General features: G+C 37.4%; 1 protein-coding gene across 2 annotated transcripts in view; it reads right to left on the bottom strand.

The window, feature by feature from the left end:
- Window positions 1-5,638: 5,638 nt before the first annotated feature.
- NDRG1 (N-myc downstream regulated 1) overlaps window positions 5,639-27,154 on the bottom strand; it is a 35,169-nt gene continuing 13,653 nt past the window's right edge. The window contains exons 1-14 of one of the 2 annotated variants that reach the window (XM_072410639.1): window positions 24,086-24,350; window positions 20,181-20,286; window positions 18,546-18,666; window positions 16,762-16,824; window positions 16,257-16,317; window positions 15,769-15,855; window positions 15,391-15,447; window positions 13,500-13,600; window positions 12,416-12,472; window positions 11,341-11,392; window positions 10,597-10,644; window positions 9,742-9,777; window positions 9,273-9,324; window positions 5,639-7,691 (exon numbers count right to left, since the gene is read on the bottom strand). In XM_072410639.1, coding sequence (XP_072266740.1) covers window positions 7,453-7,691; window positions 9,273-9,324; window positions 9,742-9,777; window positions 10,597-10,644; window positions 11,341-11,392; window positions 12,416-12,472; window positions 13,500-13,600; window positions 15,391-15,447; window positions 15,769-15,855; window positions 16,257-16,317; window positions 16,762-16,824; window positions 18,546-18,666; window positions 20,181-20,286; window positions 24,086-24,127 — 1,122 coding nt within the window. In that variant the 5' untranslated portion in view covers window positions 24,128-24,350 and the 3' untranslated portion in view covers window positions 5,639-7,452. Of the gene's footprint in view, window positions 7,692-9,272; window positions 9,325-9,741; window positions 9,778-10,596; window positions 10,645-11,340; window positions 11,393-12,415; window positions 12,473-13,499; window positions 13,601-15,390; window positions 15,448-15,768; window positions 15,856-16,256; window positions 16,318-16,761; window positions 16,825-18,545; window positions 18,667-20,180; window positions 20,287-24,085; window positions 24,351-27,154 lie in introns of those variants that run through there. The other variant, XM_072410638.1, reaches the window with a different exon arrangement.

Raw genomic sequence — 27,154 nt, 5'->3', positions numbered from 1 at the left:
CTTGTGGAATTAGTACCCTCAATGTTTATTTTACTTCAAAGATTTTGAAATCCAATGATTTTCAAATAGTTTATCCACAAAGTTATAAAATCTTTTACAACTGTATGTAACTCTTTCCTAAATTTAGTTGGTGGAACTCCTTATCATTTCAGAACCTCAAACTCATAGAGATAACGATAAAATGGACTTACAAAGGTCTTAAGCAGAGTTGTTCAACTTGAGGGACAAGTTCCACATACATGTTTAAGATTTCTCTAACACACAGAAATAAATTTGAGTAAGTTTTGGTTTACAGAGTCAGGAAATGAGTCAGATGCTGTATATAGGAAAATCCTGACCTGTTTGTGGTCCTTAAGTTGGGCAGCCCTGGTCCAAGGGAGTAAAACATATCAAGATGGACTGCAGCCTAATGTAAATAATAAAATAGGGTGACATACTTTTTTTCATACATGAAAGGTGTAAGCTCAGGAGGACAATATTTTCAGTAGAAAGCTTGGATCAAGAAGATGGGGACATGACCTCAAACTAGAAGGAGCAAGGTTGAAGAATGACCAAGCAAACTTGCATGGGATAAACCTTTATTTTTCCTTAAAAAATAAACCCCAAATGATAAAAAAAGAAGAAGACATTCTCCTCCTATTCTAATTTTGGAACTGGATCTTCTTTAAGCTTTTTGCAAACAGGTTCTTTGGAGGCCTCCCCTTCCATGGCTAACTCAAAGCCAACTGGCCGATTTCGGAAGAGATGCTTGGAAGCCTTTCCACAAGATTATGGACTGTGCTTGTGGGAATTTGTGTCTTTTCAGAAAAGAGTATTTTTACAGACATACATAGAACCAAAGAGGCTATAAAGGTCAAGTACTGATGTTGGGTGTGAAGACCCCAATCACAATCAGTGTTGCCTAGGGTTGTGGTATGCAGGACACCCTCCGCACCAAACTCATCACATTGTGCCTTTAGGCTAGGGTATACTCATACTGAAACAGAATAAGGCCTTTGCTAATTTGTATTCCAGCGGTTGGAGGTGGAGATGGCCAATGTTCATGAAGTTGATTTCATCATGAAAAGCCAGTTTTCGAGAGTGGAGAAATTTTAAGTTCCTTTCTGCAGCAAGCTGTGGCCCAGAAAGTCCATCTAGTACAGGCTGCTTTGGCTTTATATACCATTTACAGTTCAGCCTGCAGCAATACAGAAATATATATTCAGCATATTTATCATTGTATAAAGTGTATCAGTGCCCTGTCTGTGCCATTTAGGTGACATGGCCCTTTAAGGCCTCAAATACACCCGGTGTGTTTTTCTGATGTTAACACAAGCTTGAGTTATTTAAAACTATGAACGCCTACGCTTTATAAATTTTAATAGCCGATAAAGGCTTCTTCTAAAAACAGGATTTCCCAAAGCGATATGAATTATTTACGTTTTCATTAATTATCAAGCATGGTAAGCGGTGGAGTAGGTGGAAGATTGTTTATTTAAAGATATGAAATTGTTCTCTGCAGAGGGAAAGTTTTTTTATTTTTTCCTACATAGCATTTCTAAAACTGAGTTGATGATGAAAAAAATAGACTTTTAGTTCTAGTATTTAGTTCTAATATCAGTAATATAATAATAATTACAGGATGATCCCCAATAAATGTGATTCTTGGCTTGAGAATGTTTTTGACATAATATATGAAATGGGGCCCTGGGTAAACAAAAACAGGGACCCCAAATTCAGAGCTTTCCAGCTCCTTGCACCTCTCCAATTCTTTTGAATGGGGCACAGGAGAAGATGGGGGCGGGGGCAATTGCCGAGTTTGCTGTACCCTAAAACCTGATAATTACATATATAGCAATTATATACATTGTATTTGTACAACTAAAAATTTGTAAAACTTTATATTGTTATTAATAATAATAATAATAATAGTAATAAACAGGATTTGTATAGCGCCAACATATTACGCAGTGCTGTACATTAAATTGGGGTTGCAAATGCCAGACTGATACAGACAGTGACACAGGAGGAGGAGAGGACCCTGCCCCGAAGAGCTTACAATCTATATTATATTGGTTCTGGAATAGGAGCCGGTATGTCAGACTGCATTGCTGTGATTAAACCTCTTTATTTGCATGATGTCCATTTTCACTTGGACAGAAAGTGACAAAGTTGTCTCTAGGACAGGAAGACAATAGGGGCTCTTGTCCCAGGGACAAATATCAATAAGTATATTTCTTTTCAATATGTTGGTAGGAATGAGTTAGCAAGTTTTTAAAAATCATTCTCGCTGCAAATTCGTCCATTCTCGCTTACCGAATTTTAAGCGAGAATGGCCAGTGTGAATTCCCTGATCGAGGTCGAATTAAAAAAAAAAAAAAATAAAGGCGGCCACATTTATTGAGAATATCCCCAGGACTAGAGGTTAATTAACTTCTAGTGCCCCAGAGATCGCAAACAGGAGGATACCCTGCGAATCCTCCTGTTAAAATTTCCTAGATCTTCCGATGGTTTCGCGAAATTGGTTTGCCTGAAATCTCGAGAAACTATCTGAAGTTCGAGGAAATTTTCGCGAGAATGCCAGAGGCATTCTTCCTCATCCCTATATGTTACCCCCTTTTCTGTTGTATCTTCAGGACTGGACGTTAAGTAAAATCTCCCCAATTTATACAACAAGGAAAAAAATCTGACACATGTTTGAACTCTCCTTACCTTATCTAAGACTAAAAAGAAAAATCTTGGCTGCACATAAACTTTAGTCAAAGTTTTGAAATAAAATTGCATATCCCATTGAAAGATTGGATTAGGACATTTGGCTTTGGGGTGGCAAAAAGTATCCAGCCAGCACGGTAAATGCCAGAGCTTCTTCTGTACTTACTGTCCATTTACCTGCCTGGTTTGCAAAGAGGCTGCGGAGGTGAAATAAGGAAAAAATCAAGTGAATTTTGTAATGCAGCTTACTAATCGTTAAATATTCACATGATTATTCTGATTGTAACTGGAAATGCTGGGAACACAAGAATTCTATCTTAAATTAAATGTCTGATGTAGACAGTAAGATGCATTTCTTCCTTTTTACCGGTAATGAGACTGCAATATTATTAATATTATTAAACAGGATTTATATAGCACCAACATATTACGCAGTGCTGTACATTAAATAGGGGTTGCAAATGACAGATACAGACAGTGACACAGGAGGAGGAGAGGACCCTGCCCCGAAGAGCTTACAATCTAGGAGGTGGGGGAAGTAACACACAATATTGTACCTTTGTAGCAATTTATAAGGTGAGCCGTTGCAGCAGGATGTGATTTGCATTAGATTTTAGTGAACAATTCCAAGGATCACACTTCTGCTGTTACTGCGGATATCATAATTGTGTCCTCAGTATGATTCCCATCATCATTTAACTCACTTCTTCTATGGTTCTCCTGGACTTGCCACAGCCTGTGACTGAACATTGACACTCTGCTCCTTCTATCAGCATGCTCCTTTCAATCCATGAAATGATTTGATGGACTGATATTGATTTTGTGTTGCTCTCACATTCTAGCCCTGATCTACAGAGACTGCAGAGGGCTGATACCAAGACCAAATTCAGGGATTCACACATCTTGTATAAATGCTTAAATAAAATAAAATATATAAAGGCTGGAGAGTATACAATGTAATCAGTGAAGCTGGGTGATCCAGCAAACCTGCATTGCATTTCCTTAAAGTCATTTGCTGTTTTCAATCCTGGACCAGATCCCTTCCAGGTTTGCTGGATCACCCAGCTTCACTGATCAAAGTGTTCAGCCTTGGAGAGCTTTAATAAATGTGTTTCAAATTGTTCCTCATTGTCCCCATTTATTATTTATTAATTTTATTATGAAGGAATGATCAACATCATCTTGCCTGCCGTCACCCCAGTTAAGGCAAAAAGAGGCCCTCATTTTATGTTTTCATATCGAAATACAGAGAGAAAAAGCATAATCAGAGTAACTTTGATGGTGCTTATCCAGCAGATGCAACGTATTCTAAGAACAATTGAGGTGAACAAGGAAAAATACCATAAGGCACTGTTTTCTCAAATAAGATTCCATGAAACCCTTAGGTTCCTCCAGAGGTTGCTGGAGCAATGAGCAATTTTCGTCTCTCAGGTCAGATTAATCTGTAAGGGTGACATTCTTCCCACTGGCCAACAGTATAAGAAGAATTCTTCCAATTGAACATCACACTAATAAACCATTGTGGATTCCCTGAGATCCAGAAATCTGTTCAATATAAAAAGGTCGAGAGCTGTCCTACGTACATGCAATTGGAAAAAGAATACCCTAAAAACATTCAGTGCTAAGAGAAAATACTCTAACATTCAAGAAGCATAAAAAAGATCCATTATCCTAAAGTGAAATTACCCCATGACCAGCTGCAGTTCATATTTAGGATTCCTTTGGGGACCAAAACAAAGAATGCTGGGGGCCAGATTTGGCCCCCGGGCCAGAGTTTGACACCTCTGATGTATAGTGTAAAATGTGTAATAAACTCATGTGATAGAATTTGAAACACTTTACATTTGGACATGGCGCCATCCACTGGTGGTCAACAATAATGCACAAAATATCATTTAAAGCGCACAAAAGATTATTTAAAGCGCATAAAAGGGTAGACAACCCTTTTAAAGTAAAAATTTTGTTTGTGATTTTTTTTTTAATGCAACACCCTTTTAATAAAAAAGGTACAGCACCACCCTCTTAATTCTCAACCACCTAGGTGATCAAGATTGAATAAGATACCTACGTCACGCATCCCGGGAGGCTCTTGGATGCTCCTTCTGGAGCCCTTTTATCAATAGTTCTTTCTTTTTTAAATAAAAGTGATATATGCCTTGGATTTTTTTTTTATTTAAAATGGTTCCATCTCCAGTCAGAACTTTATGCATTGGCCCTGATTTTTTAAAGGTACTCAAGGCTGGAGAGAAAACACTTTCTTCGGTGAAGCTGGGTGATCTAGCAAACGTGGAATGAATTTTCGATTTCTTAGCAATTTTTTTTTTATCCTGGACCAGATCCATTCCAGATTCAACCAGGTATAAACCAGGTTCACTGATTCCAGCCTTGGAGAGCTTTATTATATCAGGCCCATTGGGTGAAAAAATCCTAAAACTAATAAGTGAATACTGGGTAATTTTCAGAAAACAAAAGGACATGGAGTGTAAAGGGATAAACAACCAACACAAATATTTTACACATCAAAAAAGCCTAATAAAAGTACAAATAAAAAAGGACACATTTTTCACACGGGAGTCAATTAGAAAAGGTATAAATAGTCTCTTACTAAAGGTTCATATATTTTTGTAATTAAGTGTGAATATGGGCAATTTGGGGTAAAATTTGGGTAAATCTTGAGTAAAACATTTCTAATGAAAACCCAAAGTGGTTCCTTTTTTCTTTATTATATTTTTGCATTTGTACACACATCAGATTTAATTTTATTTTAATTTGCTTTCTGAATTGTTGTTTTTCTCACTTTGTTTACTTGCCCTTTTTAATCCTAACATAAAAATAGAATGGTTGTTTGTTTAAACTATTTATTGAGAGCACAACATGTGTCTAAAAATAAACAAAAGGCCATTTTATACCATAAATCGCATGACAGAGAAACTCAGAGACGCACCAGTGCAAAGTTACCATTTTATTGTTCTTTAATAAATACAATGATCCCAATTGTGTGTACACAATGTGCTCCTTCAGCCTTGACAAGCTAGAAATCACAGTATTTTCTGCTCAAAAACACTTTTAAAATAAAATAATAAAAAAAAAAAAAAACACTGGATATTATTGAGTAGCACAGAAGACGGGCAAAAGCTTTTAAATCAACACATTTACAAAGTAATATAAGCAGTTTTATTCAGTGATAAAACAAACATTTAATAAAAGAGAATATTGAAACATTTTTAGTCTCAGTTATTGAACAAGTGGATATATTTTATTTTTGTTTCAACCTTATAGTTGACAAAGATTAAAAAAAAAAAGCCATCAGCAGCAATTTACAATTTAAATTAAATAGAATATAATCATCATCAAAACGTATTTTATCTTTTTTTAATATGGCAGCCAAAATATCTAAATTTATTTAAACTATGAGCTTGCATTTCCTTTGATCTGCATATCTTATCATTAATTAAGATTTTTTTTAATGTTTATATGTTGTATATATTTTTAATTTAAATTAAAATTCAAAATTTCTATTTTTTATTTCAAAGAAATAAAAACAATGCATTCTATGGTTAATAAAAGCTTGGGAAAAATTCTACAATTCAAATAATTAAAAAATTATATAATATCATTATAAATATTTTTTGTTGTTGTATGTCACATTTTTAATTTCAAAGAAATACATTTTTTGGTTTAATAAAATGAAAAGCTTGGAAGGAAATCTACAATTAAAAAAAATTAGGAAAAAATTGATCTTCTCGCTTAACATCTGAATAAAATATGAGATTTTACATAGAAAACAGCCAGAAGCCAGTGGTTATCATAAAAACTTTCTAATATTTATAAACTATTAAAATAGATTTTAAATGCACAACACTTTTATAAATATTTTCAACTGCATATTTACATTTTGCGATATATCATGTTCTGCAGCCCATTGAGTATCCAATGTCTGTCTGATTCTAATGGCATCAAAATTAAGCTCTAGCCAAACACAAAATCCAATTATTAAACTAAAATACTTTTTTTATTTGTTTTTCACTTTAGAAATTAGAAGATTAGAATAACATTTTCTACCTAATTTTGCATCTTTAACAAAATCTTGTTGCTTAAATATATATTTTATATATTTGTATCTAATTATTTATATATATATTTTTTAATTATTATTTTTTATATTTATATATTTTTTTATTTTTTAGTTTTTTTTGAAGGGGGCATGGCTAGGCATTGCAAGCAATGTGATCCAACATTAAACTATTAAAGAGAGAAAGAGGTACTGCTAGAACATTAGAAAAAAATTTGGAAACAACAAAATACAGTGCCAACATGACAACATTTCAAAAGTTTACTGATTTTATTTTATTGTGAATAGAATCCTCCCTTAAAATGATCACAAGCTATACAAATGTAACTTTGTGTACATAGAATGGAGAAGGGTTGGAACATGTCGAGTTTTCATTGCCATTGGTACCAACTTTTTTTTTTCCTAACACCATTTGATGCAAAAAAACCAGACAGAGGTCCTAACCCTTTTTTCCAGCGATCACAAACTTCATAATGATCCTTCTATTGCCCTTAGACGTTATTTGGGTTAAAGACTTAGTGGGGTGTGCTGGGCTACTAATGGGGAACTACCTTACAAAACAATCTTTGGTCCTCATAGCTCCGTTTTTATCGAACTTTACCCCTTGGCTGTTGGAGACATCCCAGGGGATAAAGTCAGGTCAGTATGTACAGTTGGCAAATTAGGTTCAAACTGAGCCCGGTGGGGGCTTAGCAGGAAACCTCCATGGATTTAACATTGTTGTGGTCTTCCATTCTGGTGTCTGTGTGAGACCGGCCCCGGTTCCCTTCCCCTGTCTGTGCTCGGCTGCGGTTGCCTTCGCCGGTGTGGGAGCGGCTGCGTGATCCTTCATTGGTGTGAGACCGGCTCCTATTACCGTCCAGGGAGGAGACGCTGGCACCGGAGTTTGTTCTGGATCTCATGAGCCTGGTCATGCTGGCTGCGGGCACTGTAATAAAGATTTGAATTAGTTTTTTTTTCCAAATGGTATTATTACTGTAGCCTGTATTAAAAAAAATTAAAATATGTTCTTCATATTTTTATTTTCTTATATTATTTTGAGTTTTGATGTTTTTATTTCATATCCTGATTTGTTAGAGCTCCTTTGTCTGACCATGCCCATCCTGTAGCCCAGCCGCTGTCATTTAACTGGCAGTACGTATGCTATTCCTGGAGCTGGTAAGTTTTGGACTCAAAGATAGGACAAAGCTCTGTATTTTATTTTTTATTCAGTAACACTGGCCTTGTCCTCCCTTTAGAGTAAGTGAATAGTATTAAAGAAAGAGAAGAGAGGGGTTTTAAGGCTGCTTGTAAATAAATATATTTAGTAAATCTTTACAGCAAGGAAGAGTATGTATCAAAGAATATTTGTATACATCTGTTTCCCATTAGTCATGATGTGGATGCTCCTGGACATTACACAAAGCACATATGCAAGATATAATAATGATATATTCTTGCACAAGTATTCGAAAGGAATGTCACGGTTTCCAACGCGTTTCGCCTCATAGGATTCCTCATTCCTCATAGGCTATAAAACATTAAGTTTTTGAGCCAACGATAACACACACCATATCGCTGGCTCAAAAACATAATGATAAATATATGATTGAGGTATGCTAATGCATTATGCCAATGTCTATATTGTTTATTATATATATATATATTTTTTAATATATATATATATATACCTATCTATCCAGCAAGAACTATTGTACATATTTATGAACCATCTATGTTTGTTAAAATATGACCACGAAGCTATATTTCTTGTATATCCTTTAACCTTGTCCCTTTTTTTAAATGCTAGAGCGCACATGTCTGTTACATACCCCTGAGAATGCCTATGAGGCGAAACGTGTTGGATAACATTACTTTTTTTAATACTTGCGCAAAAATATATTATTATTAATACCTAGTATAGGTGCTTTAAGTATAGTCCAGCAGCATCCACCCCATAACTAAATAATGGGAAATGGATGTATACAAATACAGTTTGATACATACCCGTCCTTGCTTTAAAAAATTACTAAATATATCTCTCTTCTCTTTTTATTACTATTTATTTACTCTTACTAACTTTAGAGGGAAGGCTTTTTACTACAGAATCATGTACTAAGAAAAGTAAAAAGGTCAACTTCTCCATATTCTATATTGTCCCCCCTTTAGCCTGTGCCTGGTCAGTGAAAGGAGACACATGGTAACGCACGCTCCTTGTTAGCACATTAGGACTGCAGCACAACCAGCTGCTTCCCTATTCTCTTCTTCTCTTCTCTACTGCCTCGCCTCCTCTCCCTTTTTCTTCTGCCTCGTCTCTTTTCTCTTCTTCTCTATCCCTACTTCTCTTCTCTCTCCTAGTCAGAGCTCTCCTATACAGGGACTACACAAGGCTGGTGCCATGTCCAGTTCCAATACTTGCATTGCTTACATTTCCAACAATACATTTATTGATGCATTGTGTATTACAGAGCTGCAATTATTTGTCCCCCCTATTTAGGACAATATTCCCCTATATAATAATATTACTTACTGTATCCCATCCCTTGGACAAAGTATTTGAAGGCTTCAGTAAGCTTTGCAGGCTGAAAAATAAAAATAAAATGATGAATAACTAAATAAATATCACTTTGTGCTTGTCATGCATGTATTATTATTATTGTTATTATTACTAATAAACAGTATTTATATAGCACCAACATAATATTTAGCGCTGCACATTAAACATGTAGTCATATAATTCTTGTAATCTTTATAAGAAAGATCAATCCCATCCTTATCTATCTGTGAAAATTAACTTCATCAAACAATCATTTTAATCAACAATGATTTCATCCAAAAGGGTGATCGGTCCAAGAAAAACCTCCAATATAATAATAAGACCAAATCTTTCTTGTTCTGAACGATTGTTTCCAAATAAAAGATCTCTTGAAAGCTATGGCTAATTGGATCACCATCATGTAAGGACGACATAACTGATATCTAATAGCGGTCATATTTACCTGAACGACTTGGGGAAATCCTCCACAGTCTGACATCTGAGGGAAAAGAAAAGAAATCAGAAATGAATTTCAAACAATAGTAACGGCACAATCCAACCCAGAGCTCTACTCTGGCACTACCATTGATTGCATGGGCATCATAGGGACAGGAAGTAAGAGAACATTTCCCCATGGGGATCATACAGCTGCACCTCCGTCTGCCGAACTTTGCATAAAGTGTTGCTCTTTTGCATCCTTATGAGACTACATAGCGAATTCACCCATATATATCCATTTCTGTTATATCCCTGGTATTAGGTCCTTAATCTACTACAGCTTTTAAACAATGTTCCCCACAAATCCCCTGAGGAAGCCAACAGACGAAATGTGTCGTGGTATAAGATGTTACTATACTTGCGACTTTTTGTATTTAAGAATACTTTGTAAAGGTCACACTTCCCACTAAGCTACAATTGGGAATGACCAACCTTGCCTTGTATAAATGTTTATCATGTAACTATATGTGTTTTTTTTATATGATTTAATCTTACTTAATACATTTCTTTATTGCCAAAAGAAAACCCTGTCCTTTTCTGTCGTTCTTCTTTATAGTAAAGATATATTTTAGGGTTGGCAAAATAGACTTACTGTTAGAGGATAGCTAGTCCACCTCTTTTACCTTATGACAGAAGAAACTACAATGGATGGGGTGATTGGGACCATTTACACCTGTGCATGGCTTTAAAGGGCACATAGATGATGCATAAATATTTTTTAAAGGTTCTGCGTTGATCTAGTTTTTACAATTTGCACTTTGTATGCTGTTCATTGAACTGTTTGGTGAATGAGAGCTGCTCTAACTTTTTTTGGCCCTACCTTCAGCAATGTGGTCTTTGTGGGGTCCAGCTTTGAGTTGCATTCCACCTATGAAAAAAGAAAAAGTGAAAGTGTTAACATATTTATTCAAGGAATTGTTTGCTTGTTATTCTGTTTTACTTTTTACAAATGAACCATAAAAGAATAGATATAGTTGGTCCAATGTGGTAGTCAAACCTGCCATCTCCATTGCACCATGCACTTACAATTGTATGATTGCCCTATGCCCTATGCACCCTGTCCTAATTTCAGGCACCTAACCCGTCTTTGGAACTTTGTTTTAGAATATATATACCTTTACAATTGGAACTAGTGGATGGCTATCTCCATATAAGAACTGAAACTCCCTGGTGGCTGCAGTACAGATGAAATACACCTAAAGAATAAGAGGGGTCAGCTTCCACAATCAGCTATTAGGAAGGGACACCCCACTCTTCTAACCTAACAAAAACCAGATTATAAGAATTAGTGCACCGGTTCACAATGGGGTGCATTTATGACTTTGGTGTTCCAAAGTAATATTCCTTTTCTGGAGAGAGCATAGCAGTAGCTGTTTGCTTTTAGACATCTCTCTCTCATTGATTGCACATTTGATTGAGCAGTCTGAACAGAGCAGTCAAGGACAGATAGAAGGAATAGCTTTGCTTCACTCACATGTGAATTTCAAATTTTACCTGCATTTTTTAGTTCTGTAACCAACAATCAGAAAATAATAGATTGAAAGCAAGTAAAAATAAGACATACCACTGCGTCTACAGCAGGAGAACTGTCACCAACCACCAGCAGTGAAGGACACCTAAAAACACAAAAGTGACACACTCAGGAAACTGCAAAGAGGCAAACTGATGTCAAATAAGTAAACTCGCCAAGTTCATAAAATTTAAGATGAAAAACAAACAAATTGTTATTTTATTATTTTTTTCTCCATCTATTCCTGGCTATTACACAGCACAGCCAGCATGATGGATTTCTCTGTTATTATGCATTCACAATAAAGCATGCATGATATCATTGGTGTGTATTGTGAATGCATGCTGCAATTCATAGATACAATGCATTTCATTGATTGATTTTTCTCTTATTGGATCTGATTTTATTAAAGCTCTCCAAGGTTGGAGAGGTTACACTTTCATCAGTGAAACTGGGTGATCCATCAAATTTGGAATGTATCTGGTCCGGGATAAAAACATTTGCTAGCAAATGACTTTGAGGTAATCCAGTCCAGGTTTGCTGGATCACCCAGCTTCACTGATGAAAGTGTATCCTCTCCAGCCTTGGAGAGCTTTAATAAAATCAGGCTCATTGACCTCTATGCAGAGCAGCCTGTTGCATATGGGATGGTTCAGTGGGATAAAAGCCATTGTGTTTTTGGCAGTGCCATATACTGTAGCATTGTACAGCACCGATACACATCACATCAGCTTCTGATAATATTCACATTCAAAGGTATCGGAGTACCATATACTGTAGTGTTGTACAGCAATGATACATATCGACTTCTGATAATATTCATGCATAGAAGTACTGGAGCTCCATATAGTGTAGCGTTGTACAGAACCAATAGGCATCATATCAGCATCTTAGAATATTCAAACTTAGAGGTGTTGGAGCTCCATATACTGTAGGGATGTACAGCACTAGTATATATCAATTTCTGATTCTCCCCCAGGGGTGCTGGAGCTCCAAATCTCTGATAAAAGGCTCTTCCTATGCAGCATTGAAATATGTGAATATATGTGAATATAATGTGTGAATTCCAGACAATCATGTAGATGTTTGGTCTGATTAGGAGCCAGCTGAAGACAAATACAGCACTTACTTTAATGTAACGGCGCTTGTCCCAGGAATTGGACGTTCAATTTCAAGATCTCTTCGGCTGGAAATGAGAAGAAAGAGTTATTGTCTATATATACGAGGCAATGAACAGCTCTTTGGGTAAGTGAGAATGGGATTTCCACCAGGGACTTCTACTGGGCTTTTCTACCTGTACCCTGATATACCTTAAAGTAGTGTTAAACTTTCTTTTTTTGCTTATGGTACTCAAAGCTATTAGCTGAACAGCGGAGGAGTGGCCTAATTTCATGAGTTCCTCATGGGAGGTCCAACTACAGGCCCGGTCAGTATCAAACAACAAAGTTCCAATCCCAACAATTTCCATTCTTTGGTGGCTACACAAACTTGCGGTGTCCCATCGAGCCCATTGTAGCCACTCTAAAAACTGATATAGTGGGGACTGAAATTTTGGTGGAGAATATAAAAGTAGATAGATATTGTAAACCCAAAGAAGTGTAAGTGATAAAGTGTACTGCTGTGTTGTTTGATTTTAAAAGGGGAGCTTCTGAATGAAAAAAAAATACAGGCAGAAAAGACAGACCACCAAAGTTATGCAATATAGATGATTTCAGCAACTCAACACTACAGCTCCCCTGACTCCATAATAAAGAAGTAAAAATGACAGTCTGGGCTCATTGTCTCTAATCCTTCACCACTCAAAACACTTGGGGCAAAAAACGTAAATTGAATGTACTGTGTGGCATTTTTTGATGATGATGATGAGGGGTAAAGAGCTAATTTAATAATATTTACATTTTTGTCAAGCAAATATGGAAGATAGTTTTTGACTGCTTGACATTCTAAATTCTGTCCAGCAGGTGGAGCTCTAGTGTTCTTTTTCAATGTTTACTGGCCAACTTTTAGCTGCTTTGTTGAAACAAAAATCCATTCTGTAGTTCAGACAATTCAACTATTTGGCAAAGGGGTTTGAGGGCTGAAGACCAACACATCAATGACTGGGTAGTTTGTGTTTAAATGGGTATGGCATGCTAGGAACTGTAGTATCTTTGTGGCTGCAGGTTTACATTGCCTAGACTGTATTTACACCCTATGAGGCATTCTGCACTTACCTGTTGTAGGATTTGATAAAGAGCGTCAGGTTATTTTGGTTGATGCTCATGATATGCTGGCGATAGGTATGTATCAGATCATGGTTGTTGTGGATTTCATCCTAGACAGACACAGAAAACGGAAAGTTAGAGCAGAAAACAATTACACGACGTACGAGCGAGGCGGTGATTTCCTGCAGCTATGAAATTGTAAAGTAGGTCAGGACACAAGCTGTTTCTCCCGAGCCCCACAATAACAACAACAGCAACAACAGCCCTTCACATACACAAGGCTCAGACACAAGGACGGGAGGTGGGACCGGGCACAACACCGAGAATGGGTCACCGCCAGTTCCCGGCAATCACTGAGCTTATTGCCCAGGTTTATCAAATGTTATATCGGCTAAAAGTTTTGTGTACACAAGCTGGTTGATGAAACACACTTCGTATGACCCCATAAAGTATGTTTTATAACTACTAAATAGAAGGGATGAACAGAGAGATATAGGTAAACTGAATTCTATTAAGCAATGCTGAAGAATTTAAGCTCAACCACACCCAAAACTAAACAACCGAATTCCTAAAGCAATCATGGTAATTAGTGTAAATTATAAGTATCAACTTTGGAAATTAACTTTAAAAAATCATAACTCCCATTGTTCTTGGATGTCTGATCTCTCCTCACTCCATCTATTTCCTGGGACTGTAAGTCCTACCATCCCATGTAGACACATGGATCCCGACATATTACCAATGGGAACCATGATACCAGTATGCTGGGAAATTTAATCTTTCTACTTTGAGTGTCACATGGTCACTAGTGTTGATTAAATTTTTCTGTTTGGTTTCTTGGTATTGAAATTTAAAATTTACCAAATTATTCTACATTCAAATGATTTTAAATTAATCTACATTCAAATTATTTTAAATGTAAGTACCGTGGTACCTCGGTATAAGTCCGCTTTGGAATAAGTGCAACTTGGTATAAGTCCTTTTTGGACACGGAAAATTTTGCTTGGTATACAACCTTTGTGCTAGAACTTGTATGGGTCAAAATAAGTCTTAACACCGCGTACTACCCTTATTTACCTCTCTCGAGACAAAGCCACGATTGCCCACGAGTGTCAGTACGTCAGTTATCACCATTCAGTGAACAACCCGCACTATAACTCTCTGTGAATTACATAACATCTCCTCCCTTCTCAGCACCATCCTAGTAGGCACTCAACTCTTCTCAGCAGGATAAAGTGAGGTTACATTTTCATTTACCTAATCTAATTGCTTTTGTATTTATGTATTTTAGTATTAGGTACTGTTTAAGTTATTTCATACAGCCCCTTGAATGTATATTATGACAATAACAATAGGATTTTTTTTAATTAATCATTTTCCTTTTATTTCCTATGGGAAAAATTTGTTTGGTATAAGTCCTGTTTGGTATAAGTCCAAGGATCTGGAATGGATTAAGGAATTATACCAAGGTACCACTGTAATATATATAGTGTGGTGTGTTAAACATAGTAATGTGCAGATTAGCCACTAGAGGGAGCTCTTGTACTAGGTTCAGACTCAATCAGCATCCCTGATTAACAGCTGCTGAGATAAGGAATGCTATATTTGGTCAATAAACTATGGTATGGCCTGTCAAAGTTGGAAGGAACAGTAAAGCTGAAAGTTCTGCTTGGCATATATTCCTTATGCCAACTTAATGGGTAGAATTGTTTTTTGAGTTGGACCACACCCATCAGGTCATGTGCCACATTATTTCTAAATTAAAGGGAATTTCTATTGGTCCCGTTAACACACTAACTGGAGACTACCCAATGAGAGGTGGGTATGATGTGGAAATGACCTGTTTTGGGGTTCAAAGAAAGCTTTCATCTTTAAAAATTCTATTCTCCATTCTACTCACCTTGGCAAACAGATGAGAGATCACCATATCGGGTAAGCCATGGGTCAGTCCTGAAAGCTGTCAATGCAATAGGGAGGCAAAAACACAAATGAATGACCATGTATTAAAAATGCAACAAAGAACAAAAAGGAGGTCATGTGACTTTGAAAAGAAAAGATAAAAAAAAAGTTTTGTTTTAATTTTTAAAATTGACAGAGAGCTATATTTAGGCAGCTCTGTCACCTTTGCAAACAGGGTTGACCTTTCCTATATTATACAGTCCTACCCAGTGTAATAATTAATTATTTGTAAAATAAAAAATGTAAACATAAATATAACCTTAAAATTCTACAATAACAATATTGTGTTGGGAAAAGGGGATTTAAGTAGTTACTGTACCTTAGTGGCTGCCCAGTCCATCCATCCTTCTGCACAGGGGTTAATGTTAATGAGCACCAGGCCCTCCACCATGCTGGGGTGGTTCAGCTGGAACAGAAAGAGCTAATTGTTAAAAATCAATCATTTATCATTGATGTAACACCAAAAGTTTAATGTGCCGTCTCCACAATGACAGCCATTTCCTGTCCTCAAGTCAGAGTTTTCATATTAAATCTGTCCTACAATGAGTTCTACTCTCCAAAAGCCAAAATCAGGCTAGTAGGCAAGTAGAAGTATCTGCCTGGTAACATGATTAGATGAGTAGAATGTTTAACTAATGAAGCCCCAATATATATCTGATGTTCACATATCTTTAGATAGTGTCTATGCTTTAAAAAGAGATTCCCCTCTTTACCAATGATCCACTGTTCTAGTTGGGTCCCAAGGTAGTGCCCATAACCGCTCCACTTTAAATTCTACTTACATTACAAAATGTTAAGATTACTTACAGCAAATCTTGTAAGGATATAAGCTCCAGCTCCTATTCCCATTCCAATCACACTTTTTAGTCTGTAAGCATGAAAAAAAAAATAAAATCACTTATTGAGTATATGGATGAATACAATTACATTGATGATGTATGGCCAGCAGGGGGCATCATACAGTCACAGTATACATAGGAATTGGTTATTTGGTAAATGCCCATTTTCCAGCAGCTGGATTGGAGTCTTTGCGGTAATCCCTGGAAATGTCCCTTTACTGTATCATAGAAATATGTCTACTGCTGTGCAAATTAGTGGGAGTTATGTCATCTAACCCTGCAGCCAATTAAATTCTAGTAGACATCAAAAGAAGACTTCATAAGAAAGCTGCAGAACTAAAAAAATTGTGCTCTTCACCCCAATATGAACTATGATGAACAGGGTGCCAAACAGAGGGTGGATGGGCCCAGCCAGGGCTGAAAGTTTACAATGCAACAAAAACATATCTTGATATGACCAATGCGACAATTACCCGAGCTGCTGTACTACTCCGGGCAACATTTCAGCCAACTGGTCCATTGATGGGTACACATACCTGGAAAGAAAGGATATAGAAAAAAAAACAATTAAAAAAATACAAACTTTTAACCAAAACCTTCCCCCTCAATCCAAACCCAACTTCTTTACCCTGTAGTTGGGTGCCAATCATTCATCATATGGGTGACTTAAGAAATAGTTATTTAGAGGCCATGAACACCACCAATGTGGCCAGAAATCCATCATGTGGGGAGGACTCTCAGTCTGGAACGTTAATGTCTTTATGCAAAATTTTAACATCCATGCTCTACGGGAAAGTAAGGCTGGAGATACGGAATGTAAGAACATCTACTCTTTGATTGGGGAACAATTGTCCCCAATCACCAGAATGGATACCTATACATGAAGTATGAAGGTCATTCTATAGTCCCAGAAAGATTGCTTTGCTGAAGCCGGTCATATAAGTTCAGGGTGAAGTGCTTATGTCCTCCAGAAGCATGGGGCTGGGTTTATGTTCCTCATGGACTTCCAAAAATTTTGGAAATTTTGGAAATGACAAACTCCATATATCAGGGCTGGTATACAACAAGTATGTGCTTTATTCATTTTGTTCTAAGGTTCTTCTGAATGAAGCAAGTGCCTGGTCTGAAGATCAACATACCATATGGTTTCTCTTATGAGAAATCTTCAGTAAAAGTTTCTAAGCATGCAAATGGGGATAAATACTAGCATCCAGGTGTGATAGGAAGAGGCAGCCTTGGTGTAATGAATGCAGAAGATGGAATCCTGGTTCTGGGAAGACAGGAAGACTTCTAGAGTTGAATGTATGAGGTCTCCAGGATTAGGTTTAAGATTAACGATGAAGGCAATTCATGTCATTTGAGGGATGGAATAAAGTCCTGGACAACCCTCAAAGAAGCCAATAGAACACACTGAAACTCCATGGGAAGAGGTAGCCTTGGTTTATTGGTGGCAGAAGATGGAACCCTGGTTTTAGGTCCTGGGAAAAAGCCAGAGAAGACTTCTAGATGAGAATGTAAGAGGTCGCCAGACTTTAAGATTAACAATGAAGGCAATTCATGTTTTAGAGGGATGGAATAATATCCTGGACAAAGAAACAAAGAAACAAATGGAATGCATCGGAGCACAGTGGGAAGAGTCAGCTTTGGTGTATTGGTGGAAGAAGATGGAACCCTGGTTTTAGGTCCTGGGAAGATGTCAGAGAAGACTCTCAGAAAAGAATGTATGAGGTCTCCAGGATTAAGGATGAAGACACTTCATGACTTCGGGGAGATTGGATAAGGTCCCACAATAACCCATTGGGTGGTACAAATCTTCTTGGGCTCTCTGGCCTTGTGTTCCTCAAAGATCCAATTGTTATAAGAGTGGTCTAATGTCTAAAGATGCATTTGATTTCTTCACTTTACATATGGCCATCAAAAGGTCTTTTACTGCCAACCAGATAGGAAGGATGGACAAAAGGGGGAACAGAAGGAGGAATAATCCAAAGAAGAAAACAGGATGATGTAAGAGATACAATGGATGGTTGGAAAGTACAAAACATGTCCTCTTGTGTTTTATATGTGGATGATTGTATGCTCTGCTAGACATCAAGGCAATAAAGAAGAAGTGAAAGAGCACAAAGAAAGAGGAAAGCTCCTTAACATTAGAGTAATGATTTTCTCAGGCTCCTAAACTCCCTAATCTTCGTTAAAGCCTAATTCCTGTAAGTCTCCATCAAACTGACAGGTCTTAGTGGTCCATCACATAGACTCTTACCCTGCTGGAAAGGTAGCGGCTCCTTCGTGCTGGCCAGGAGCATCCACATGGCATACAGAGAAGTGCTGGGTGATTTCATGCATGTCCTCACAGCTGAACAGGGCATTGAAGCAGGTTTTATCTGCAAAGAAAGCAGCCAGTGTTAGGGTCCCAATCATTACAGGATTTACTTAATAATTACCAAATTCACATTACACAGTAATGTTTGCCCATCACAGAACTAAGATACCATAGCCAATAAGTTACAAAGAGAAAAAAACAAAAACAGGCAGGAAATAAAAAGAAATACATTGTTGAGAAGTTGCAGCTTTATTTTCAGTGATAGGTGTGTGTGCTATTATTTTCTGTATTCTCTCCCTGTCAGAGCAGAGACGTCAGGCTAAAGGGCCCCATCAAAGGCTAACCTGTGATCTGTTAGAGTTAGAGTTCAGGGTTGATTTGATTGACACTTTTGCAGAGCAGCTGAATAGTAGTAACTATGAGTAATAACTATAATAATAGTAGGCTTAAGTAACAAAGTTTACTAAAGTTTACTTTAGTTCTATTTGATGTATTGCTGAAAGCACCTTGTAATCATGACATGTTTGAGGAAGCAAACAGAATGACCTTTCTGCCTTACATTCAACCTGGTATATCTGTTCTGACAGGGAGAGAATACAAATACATAACTAAAAAAAAACTCAGTTCCTTAAAGGCAAGGCTGCACTTTTATAAATATTCCAGAGTTGGCAGTTGGACTATAACAAAAACCCAGTGCAGACTGGTGTGAGCTCCAAGCAAATACTGCATGTTCCCCCACAGGTGAATTCATGACTCAAAGGGGGTGATTCACTAAAGGAATTTAGGCTGTTCACTAACCAAGGTGAATCATCATTCAAGGACAAAATCACTTAACTTTATTAAATGTGGAGAAAATTCACTTTGCTGGGAAAACCCAATCACATGCAAGGAACCCTAAAAAACAGGATTTCTGTTGCATATGATTTGATGGCTGAAGTCAACAGAACTTCATCTAATTTACTATGCTAGGGGATTGCCAGCTACAAATGCTCCAAATTCACCTCTATGGGCTCAGTTAGAAATTGCTGGATACGAAAAGATTATATTGTCAGCTACAAATCAGAACCAATCGCTGGCATTAGTAGGGAGCTCAATGTCTGCCCAGTTTCAACAAAGAATAAAAAACATATAGGTATATTCAAAGCTTAAACAATGTATTGTACATAAAGCAAGCTAACAAAAGCTGTCTTGTACTTAAAGATTAGTAATGGTATTTCATATATATGGAACAAGATTTCAAAATTGGGGAGCTCAAGGTATATCCATGCTATCCACTTTTTAGTTTTTTTCACCCAACGTGTTTCACAAAAAATGCTTCATCAGGGGGTGAACAAGTCTGTGCCTCAGAGGACAGGTGTTTAGATGAAGTGGTCACTTAGCGAATAGTAAGGTATAGCCTTAGGGTTAACCACTGCACATTGTACCAACAATAAATAAACCAAATAAACCAGCCAACCAGATTTTCCATTTCAGAATCCAGAGCAAAGCATGATTAGGAGTGCTGCACCTTGCTGTCTTAATAAAAATGGCGCCTATGTGCATAAGACCTAAAAGGCAGTATGAAATGTGACTTACGATTCAGTCCGATGTCGTGGTATGTCAGTATCACAGGTCTGTTCTGTCTTGGCGTCCCACACATGGTGACATGGACGATTCCGTGAGCTGTCTCGATGTCATGTTCCTGGAAAGAATTTGAAAATTCTCTCAAGCTCACCAATTCCTTGCAATCATTTCATTAACGTGTCAAACCCAGCAATAAACTTTATTGTTTGCACTATAAATGGACCATTTAAATTATTTTGCTCTGTTGAAGCTGCTAGAAATCCTGCAAGCTGATATATTGACCGCCATAGAAACATGGGCCCCATACTAGGTAAATTTCTTGAGCCCTAGGTCTAAAAGTACCATCATTGAAGAATTTAAGCTCTTTTGCTTGGGTGTCAATTGACTCTAAATTCACCCATAATTTTCATTTATAGACTTAGCATTTCCCATTGTGACAGCTGTGCACTTTGACAATTGGCCATTAGGTGGCAGCACAAGTCATTGTTTTAATAGGGAACTGAAGCAAGATGTGTAGAGAGATCCAAACACTTCAGTGAGGCCTGTATGGAGCGAGGAAGGAGCATAGGGGAAGACTGGGCAGTCAGGGGGCAGATAGCATAGAGTTAAAAGTTTTGGACGAGAGTGAGCGAAAGGGAGGGGGAAGGAGGGGGAGGAGGTTTAAGGAGGGACAAGAGTAGGTAAAATGGGCAGGAGAAGGAGGGACCCCCGCTTTCAGAGCAAGACAGCGTTCAGGAAAAGTTTTCCCACCCTCCCTCCCCTTTTAGTGCTTATGTGGTTGGCAGTTTGGGTTTTTGATTGCTGGTTTGGCTAGTAGGGCGGGCAATTGCGGTCCTTGGGGGCAGTGTGCTGGTGGCAATATTTTGGTTAGGGTTCCATCTTTGGTATGGAATCCCTGGTTTGGGTTAATGGTGTGGTAAAGTGTTTTGGGGAGGGTCTGCACAAGAAAAAGATATATTCATTCCCGAGCTGGGAGTATGGACGGCTGGGAGCAACTGTCTTTAAGGTGCAGAACCCAAAAGTGTAAAGTGGTGGCCTTCGAGGACCTGCAACCAGTAAGAAAGTTGGGAAGGCAATATGGTTAGGATCTGTTATTGTTTATCTGGTACCTATTCTTTAATTATGGTGTTATTAAGTTATATTGGTTATTCTATGTATGCGTTTATTTATACTGTTTTATTGTTATTTATATTGTTATTTTTATTTTATTGGATATTAAGTTAATTTTGGTTATAATTCTGTTAATAAAAAGCCTACGGGCCATTTAAGCAATGCTTGGAGTGTAATTCATTGGTGGGGGGATTTGGATGTGGGGGTACTTAGGGGGGGGGGGGTGGGAGATTGGAATAAAGGGGAAGGGCAAGTTTGTAAGGTGCATCTGCACAGCTATTGCTTGCCACAGTCAAGCAAATTTGAGACTAATTGTCAGGGGGATCATTTATAAATAGAGCCCCATGTGTTTCTATGACCTCTGCTTGTGCTGCATGCTTATTACATATTACTATTTTTGTCTCTCTCTCTATGAACTAAATAACACCACTCCTTATATAATATAGTCCCAAGAACACTTCCTGTACAAAGGTGACAAAGTTGCTGCTCTATATATACAGTATACATTAAGTTTGTGTTGCCACTCATGGTCAAGAAGTGTATCACTGGCAAGATACCCAAGTAAAAAAAGCCTAAAAAGGAAATAATCACCAAAAAAGGTAAAACAAAACACAAACATAAACAAGGAAATAACAATGGATCACCAGGTAAAAAGGAAAGAAGTCACCAAATCTAGGTACTGGCTAGCTTTAGTATTATAATTGTAAAGGAGTTTGTATTTGCGGATCTTTCTTTTATATAAATGTTGATTGCACAACTTTTATACTCCAGCTTTTCCTGTGCTGTTTGCATCAATGATCAAGAGTCTATGCATATAGGTATTCTTTGTTTTTATCCTTATTTTTTATTACTCTACATTCACTATATATTCTTTAATATTCTTTCACTAAAAGTGGAAATGAACCCTTATATGCTCATCCTACACCAATGAGCAATGCTCCCGCTGCATGCATCTATTGATTTGGGCACTGATTACCTTATTGGATGGAAGCTGAAGGGCTGGGGTTTATGATAAAATAAGAAGGTTTTCTCTGTTACTTCTATGTATTAAACCCATGATCTTGAATAAGTATGCAAGTTCCTAAAGGAAATCTGACTTCTGATTGGCACTTTTGTTTTGGGTGGTGATCCAATAGCATGGTTCATATTTTCCTAAGGCAGTTTCAATGGAATGAACTGTGAGATCTATAATTTGCATTCAGGTTTGTCCAACCTTCAGAGCATAAATCATAATTGATTGAATTATATTTTACAAGATTCACCCCAAGTAAGATAGATCAGCATAAATATATAGGAGCCTCAAAAACCTGAAAATTGCAAACTATATTAATCCTAAATATATTTTGGAAATCACAACTGGAATTTAAAACTGTCCCATGCCTTGTAATAAAACAAACTTTGCTACAAAATTATATTTACATTCCTCTCTACTCTTGGTGATCATTCCTTTGAGTGGAGGCTTCCATATTATTACTATTAAAATTATTAATATTATTGTTAATAAGCAGGATTTATAAAGCACCAACATATTACGCATTGCTGTACATTCCAAATTATTATTATTATTACTATTATTATTAATATTATTATTGTTATTAATATTAAGCAGGATTTATATAGCACCAACATATTACGCAGCGCTGTACATTAAATAGGGTGCTGATGCATTGCTGCTTGTTTAATAGCAAGATTTAGGATTATTTAGATCATTAGGAAAATATATTTTTTTATGTTTACATAAAACCTCCAGTACAGTACTGATCTCTGTTATTGCTACCTTTGTGATATATTATTCTTTAAAGCAGAATTCCAATGATGAAAACATTTATATTGCAGTATATAGCTTTATTCATCAGATTTTCCATGCCCAAAATTCAGCCTATGGGAATTTAAAGACAAAAACTGGCTGGGATTTTACTAATTTTCTTTTCTAACCACAAAAAAAGGTTTTGGCATTAAATAAACTTTAACACAGCAGTAACAGTAATGCAGGCATAGCATACAATGGGGGAGCAACCATACATTCTGCCTATACAAAATATTTAAAATAGAAAAGCAAGACAAATCTAAAGCTAAACTAAAGGGTAGGACAATGAACCTCCAAGAAACAATATTGCCCTGTTGATTCCAAAAATATTAATTGAACAAATGAAATCAGTGAATATATAGCTAAGGATGCAAGAGAATTATCCACACGCTCCTCAGTTTGTACCATAATCATCCCCTCTTTCACAGTGACAAGGACAATCCAAGCCTCCATTCCCGGTACGACAACAGACAACAATATCAGACAACCCATCTCTCAATACATGGCTCTGACATATCAAAGCTTTCCAAGACTGGAGAAGATAGACTTTAACAGGAGAAACTGGGAGATCCAGCAAATCTGGAATGGATTTTTATAAAATTGTTTACATTTAGTTGGTAAATGTTTTCAGTCCTGGACCAGATCCATTCCAGGTTTTCTGGATCATGCAGGTTCTTCTATGATAGTTTAACTTCTCCAGTCTTGAAGATCTTTGGTAAATCAGGTCCCCATCTATCAATATATCTATCTACTATCTATCTAATCTATTTACTGTTGATCTTTTTACCCTAGGATCTACCCTAGGATCCATTCCAGATTTGCTGGATCATGCAGGTTCTTCTATGATGATCTACTTTTCCCAGTCTTGGAGAGCTTTCTATCTATCTATCTATCTATCTATCTATCTATCTATCTATCTATCTATCTATCTATCTTTTCTCTCCATTGATCCGTCCACCCTCAGTTCCTGGAAAGTAATAATATGTTTCATTGTACTTACATCTATTTTGTAGAAGACACAATCATCCATATCCATAACCATTATTATGTAGAAAGCGTTATAGTCCGATCGCACTGGTGACCAGTGACTGGTGGCTGCACAGTTCAGAGTAAGCTTTCTATGTAACAAGCTTATATAGATCACATGCCAGCCCGCTTAAGCACGCTAACTCCCAGCATGCATTGCCAACCCAACAAGCTAAGTTGGGATGACGATGTTCTTAAACAGGATCTGTGTCAAAGATTCATGATATGACAAATGCTCTTCCAATCCAGCTCAGACAACAAAAACAAGGTCAAGGCAAAGAAAAAGATTGGGGGACCATGCAACCTGGCACCTCACCAACAATATAAATCCCTTTTCCACCTCTTAAGAAGTGCAAGGCTGCGGATGTAAGCCAGGCATTTCAGGACTGCCCCGGGATGCAAAACAACAACTCAAAATCTGCCACGATAAAGCAGCTTACACCTGTCACTGGTATGGGAAGGATGGGGCTTATCTCAAACCACGTCATCCAATCCAAGGCTGAGATGACAACAACATCATATTTCCAAAAATAGAATATAATCAAGAATGAAGAAAAGAATATGTCTCAAAGAAGCTTCATTCCTTACATACATTTAATTGGACATGGCACCATTTCAACTCCAAAAGGGAGAACTTGTCATTGCTTACATCAAATGTACTTCTGCTGAAAAAATTACGTTGTTCCCAAACCATTGATGGTTGCTTCATGGCCCTGCTTGGTGCCACATTGTCTTTACAGTACAAAACCTTTTTGTTGGTTTACTACAACCTTGTTCATTCCCATAAGTAGTGGTCTGTACTCTGCTGGGCCAACGTTGGCAACCATGGGTGTGATTTGATTATTGGGACTACGCCACACACGAAAAAAAGGACCCAAAAGAGACATGTGCAGGAGATGAAGGAGGAAGGTATACATTTGGACAGGTAGGCTGTACCTAAGGGTGTAGGATGAACTGAATAAAGGACAAATGTACCTAAGGGACATTGAGTTTTTTTATGTCCTTTATGGATCCAGATAGATCTTTGATAGATCTGAGTCTTTTTCCCCAGAGTAACAGGTAAAATAATTTTCAAGTTTTAGACAATCCCTGCTAATGATGATATCTAAACCTCATGGTATTATATGACTATAAGTAAGCTAGAGATTTTATGACAAAAAAAGGGATGCATTGAGTATTTGACAATCATGGTGGGTAGTCTAAATTAAAAAATAATCCCAAACTAATTATTAGTAACAATCACTAAACTTGATCATCAGAGGATATGGTCTTGATATTGGAGATCAATGAGAAGAATATCACCCTTAAAGACATTTAAGGAGACTATTGATGGCATGCCATGAAAAGTGACATCGGCCTAGAACTTTGCAGGCACTCATCGGTTGGGAGTCCGATGTCAGTCTGCCACAGATCTGTGTCAGTCTGCCACAGATCATGAAAGCCCTAGGAAATTGTTAAGGAACTCAATGGTTCCATGGAACTTTGGATGAGAAAGGTGCTTTTAGCAAGTGACCAATCAGTGAGCTCAAAGGAACAAATTAACACTTGATACAATTGGAACTCCACCATACCTGGTATGTATGAACCCAATGGCACAATATGACCACTGCAAGTTACAAAATACTGGGATCCTAAATGTATATAAATTAACTCATGCATGGGGCCTAGGAGGCTATTTTAAAGGAAAAATAGCTTGTTAGAAAAAATAGTTTTAATTGGCTGAAATTTCAGCAGGAGCACTGCTTTTGGAAGCTGGCCACTTACCCTGCACCATATTCATAAAGTAGCCATGAACCTAAAAACCAAATTTTAGTTTGCCAGTTGGCATTAGCCTTTTGGCTTTCTGTATTTGAGAAGCAGCAACTACAGTGGGTGTGTTTGGTAATCCCACCTGTATTATAAACAGGTAAGCCAAAGGAGTTCTGGGATTAGCAGATCCCAAGGTAGTGGAGTGGACTGATGGACTAGAGCAATGTCCTTGAGAAAATTACCCGGCAAGCCGTCTATGTTCCTTGTATACATCTCAGTTTAATTTTTAATTGTCAAACACTTTTCATTTCTGCCCTTTATCCATAGTTTACAGATCAAGATACCTGTAGGTGAAGCTCAGCCTATGACTGCAGAGACAGATGGCTTCTCATAACGAACCAACGTCAGTGTTATTAAGGAAACAGGCTCTTTAAACACCGATTTTGCATTAAAACACCATCTCGGGGAAGGGGAGGGATACAGACTTCGTCTGGTTGGGTAATCTGATGGAGGGATGAAGGCTCCTGCCATCTGTCCAGACACCATGACCTTTATCTAGTACAGCGTTGCTCCCGCCATAATGCCGGTTAAGTGTGTGTACGAAGGAAGAACAACACATCAAAATGTCACAACCTTTCCACATGAGTTTAATGAGCTAAGTTGGCATTTTCAGCCAAGCATGTATTGTGCTTCTAGAGACAAGGTGGAAAAAATGAAGTCCTCTCTTACGCATTGGTTTGGTGGTATTAGGACATTGGTAGAATTTAAAAGCTCACTATGCACTAAGCTTATAATATGATTGCTTTACTGCTCTGTTTCTCATGCTGATTATATTTGTTCAATGATGGATCCAGGCCATTTCTCGGCATAAGTGATGTTAGTAGATGGGTAGATTACCACTGATTGGTTGGTGTGCCATTTCACATGTATGCCCGCCATCATATCTGCTCCCCATTAGATAAGAACTACAGAGCAGCAAAGGGAAGTATAGAATAACATCCATAGCTATCTATTCCAGCGCCCAATAGACTGGGGCTAAAAAAGGCCAATCCCTATTTGATGTGACAGGTAGCTATGAATATTATTCTACACTTTCTTGTGCAGCTCCTCCTATCCTATTAAAGGGCCAGTTGAATAAGGGGGCAAAATGCCCGGAAACAGCCCTGAATGGAGCTGACATAAAGAGAAATAGCCTGCCTCCAAGGAGGTGGACACACCATTAGGGAAGACTTTGGAGCTGCAACGAGGTCCTGAATGACTTGGGGGTTCATTTGCTAAATGTGGGTTAGATGAG

The sequence above is a fragment of the Pyxicephalus adspersus genome, chromosome 5, assembly GCF_032062135.1.
Source record: "Pyxicephalus adspersus chromosome 5, UCB_Pads_2.0, whole genome shotgun sequence".
Classification (NCBI taxonomy): domain Eukaryota; kingdom Metazoa; phylum Chordata; class Amphibia; order Anura; family Pyxicephalidae; genus Pyxicephalus; species Pyxicephalus adspersus.
This window is presented reverse-complemented; position numbering and strand designations above follow the sequence as displayed.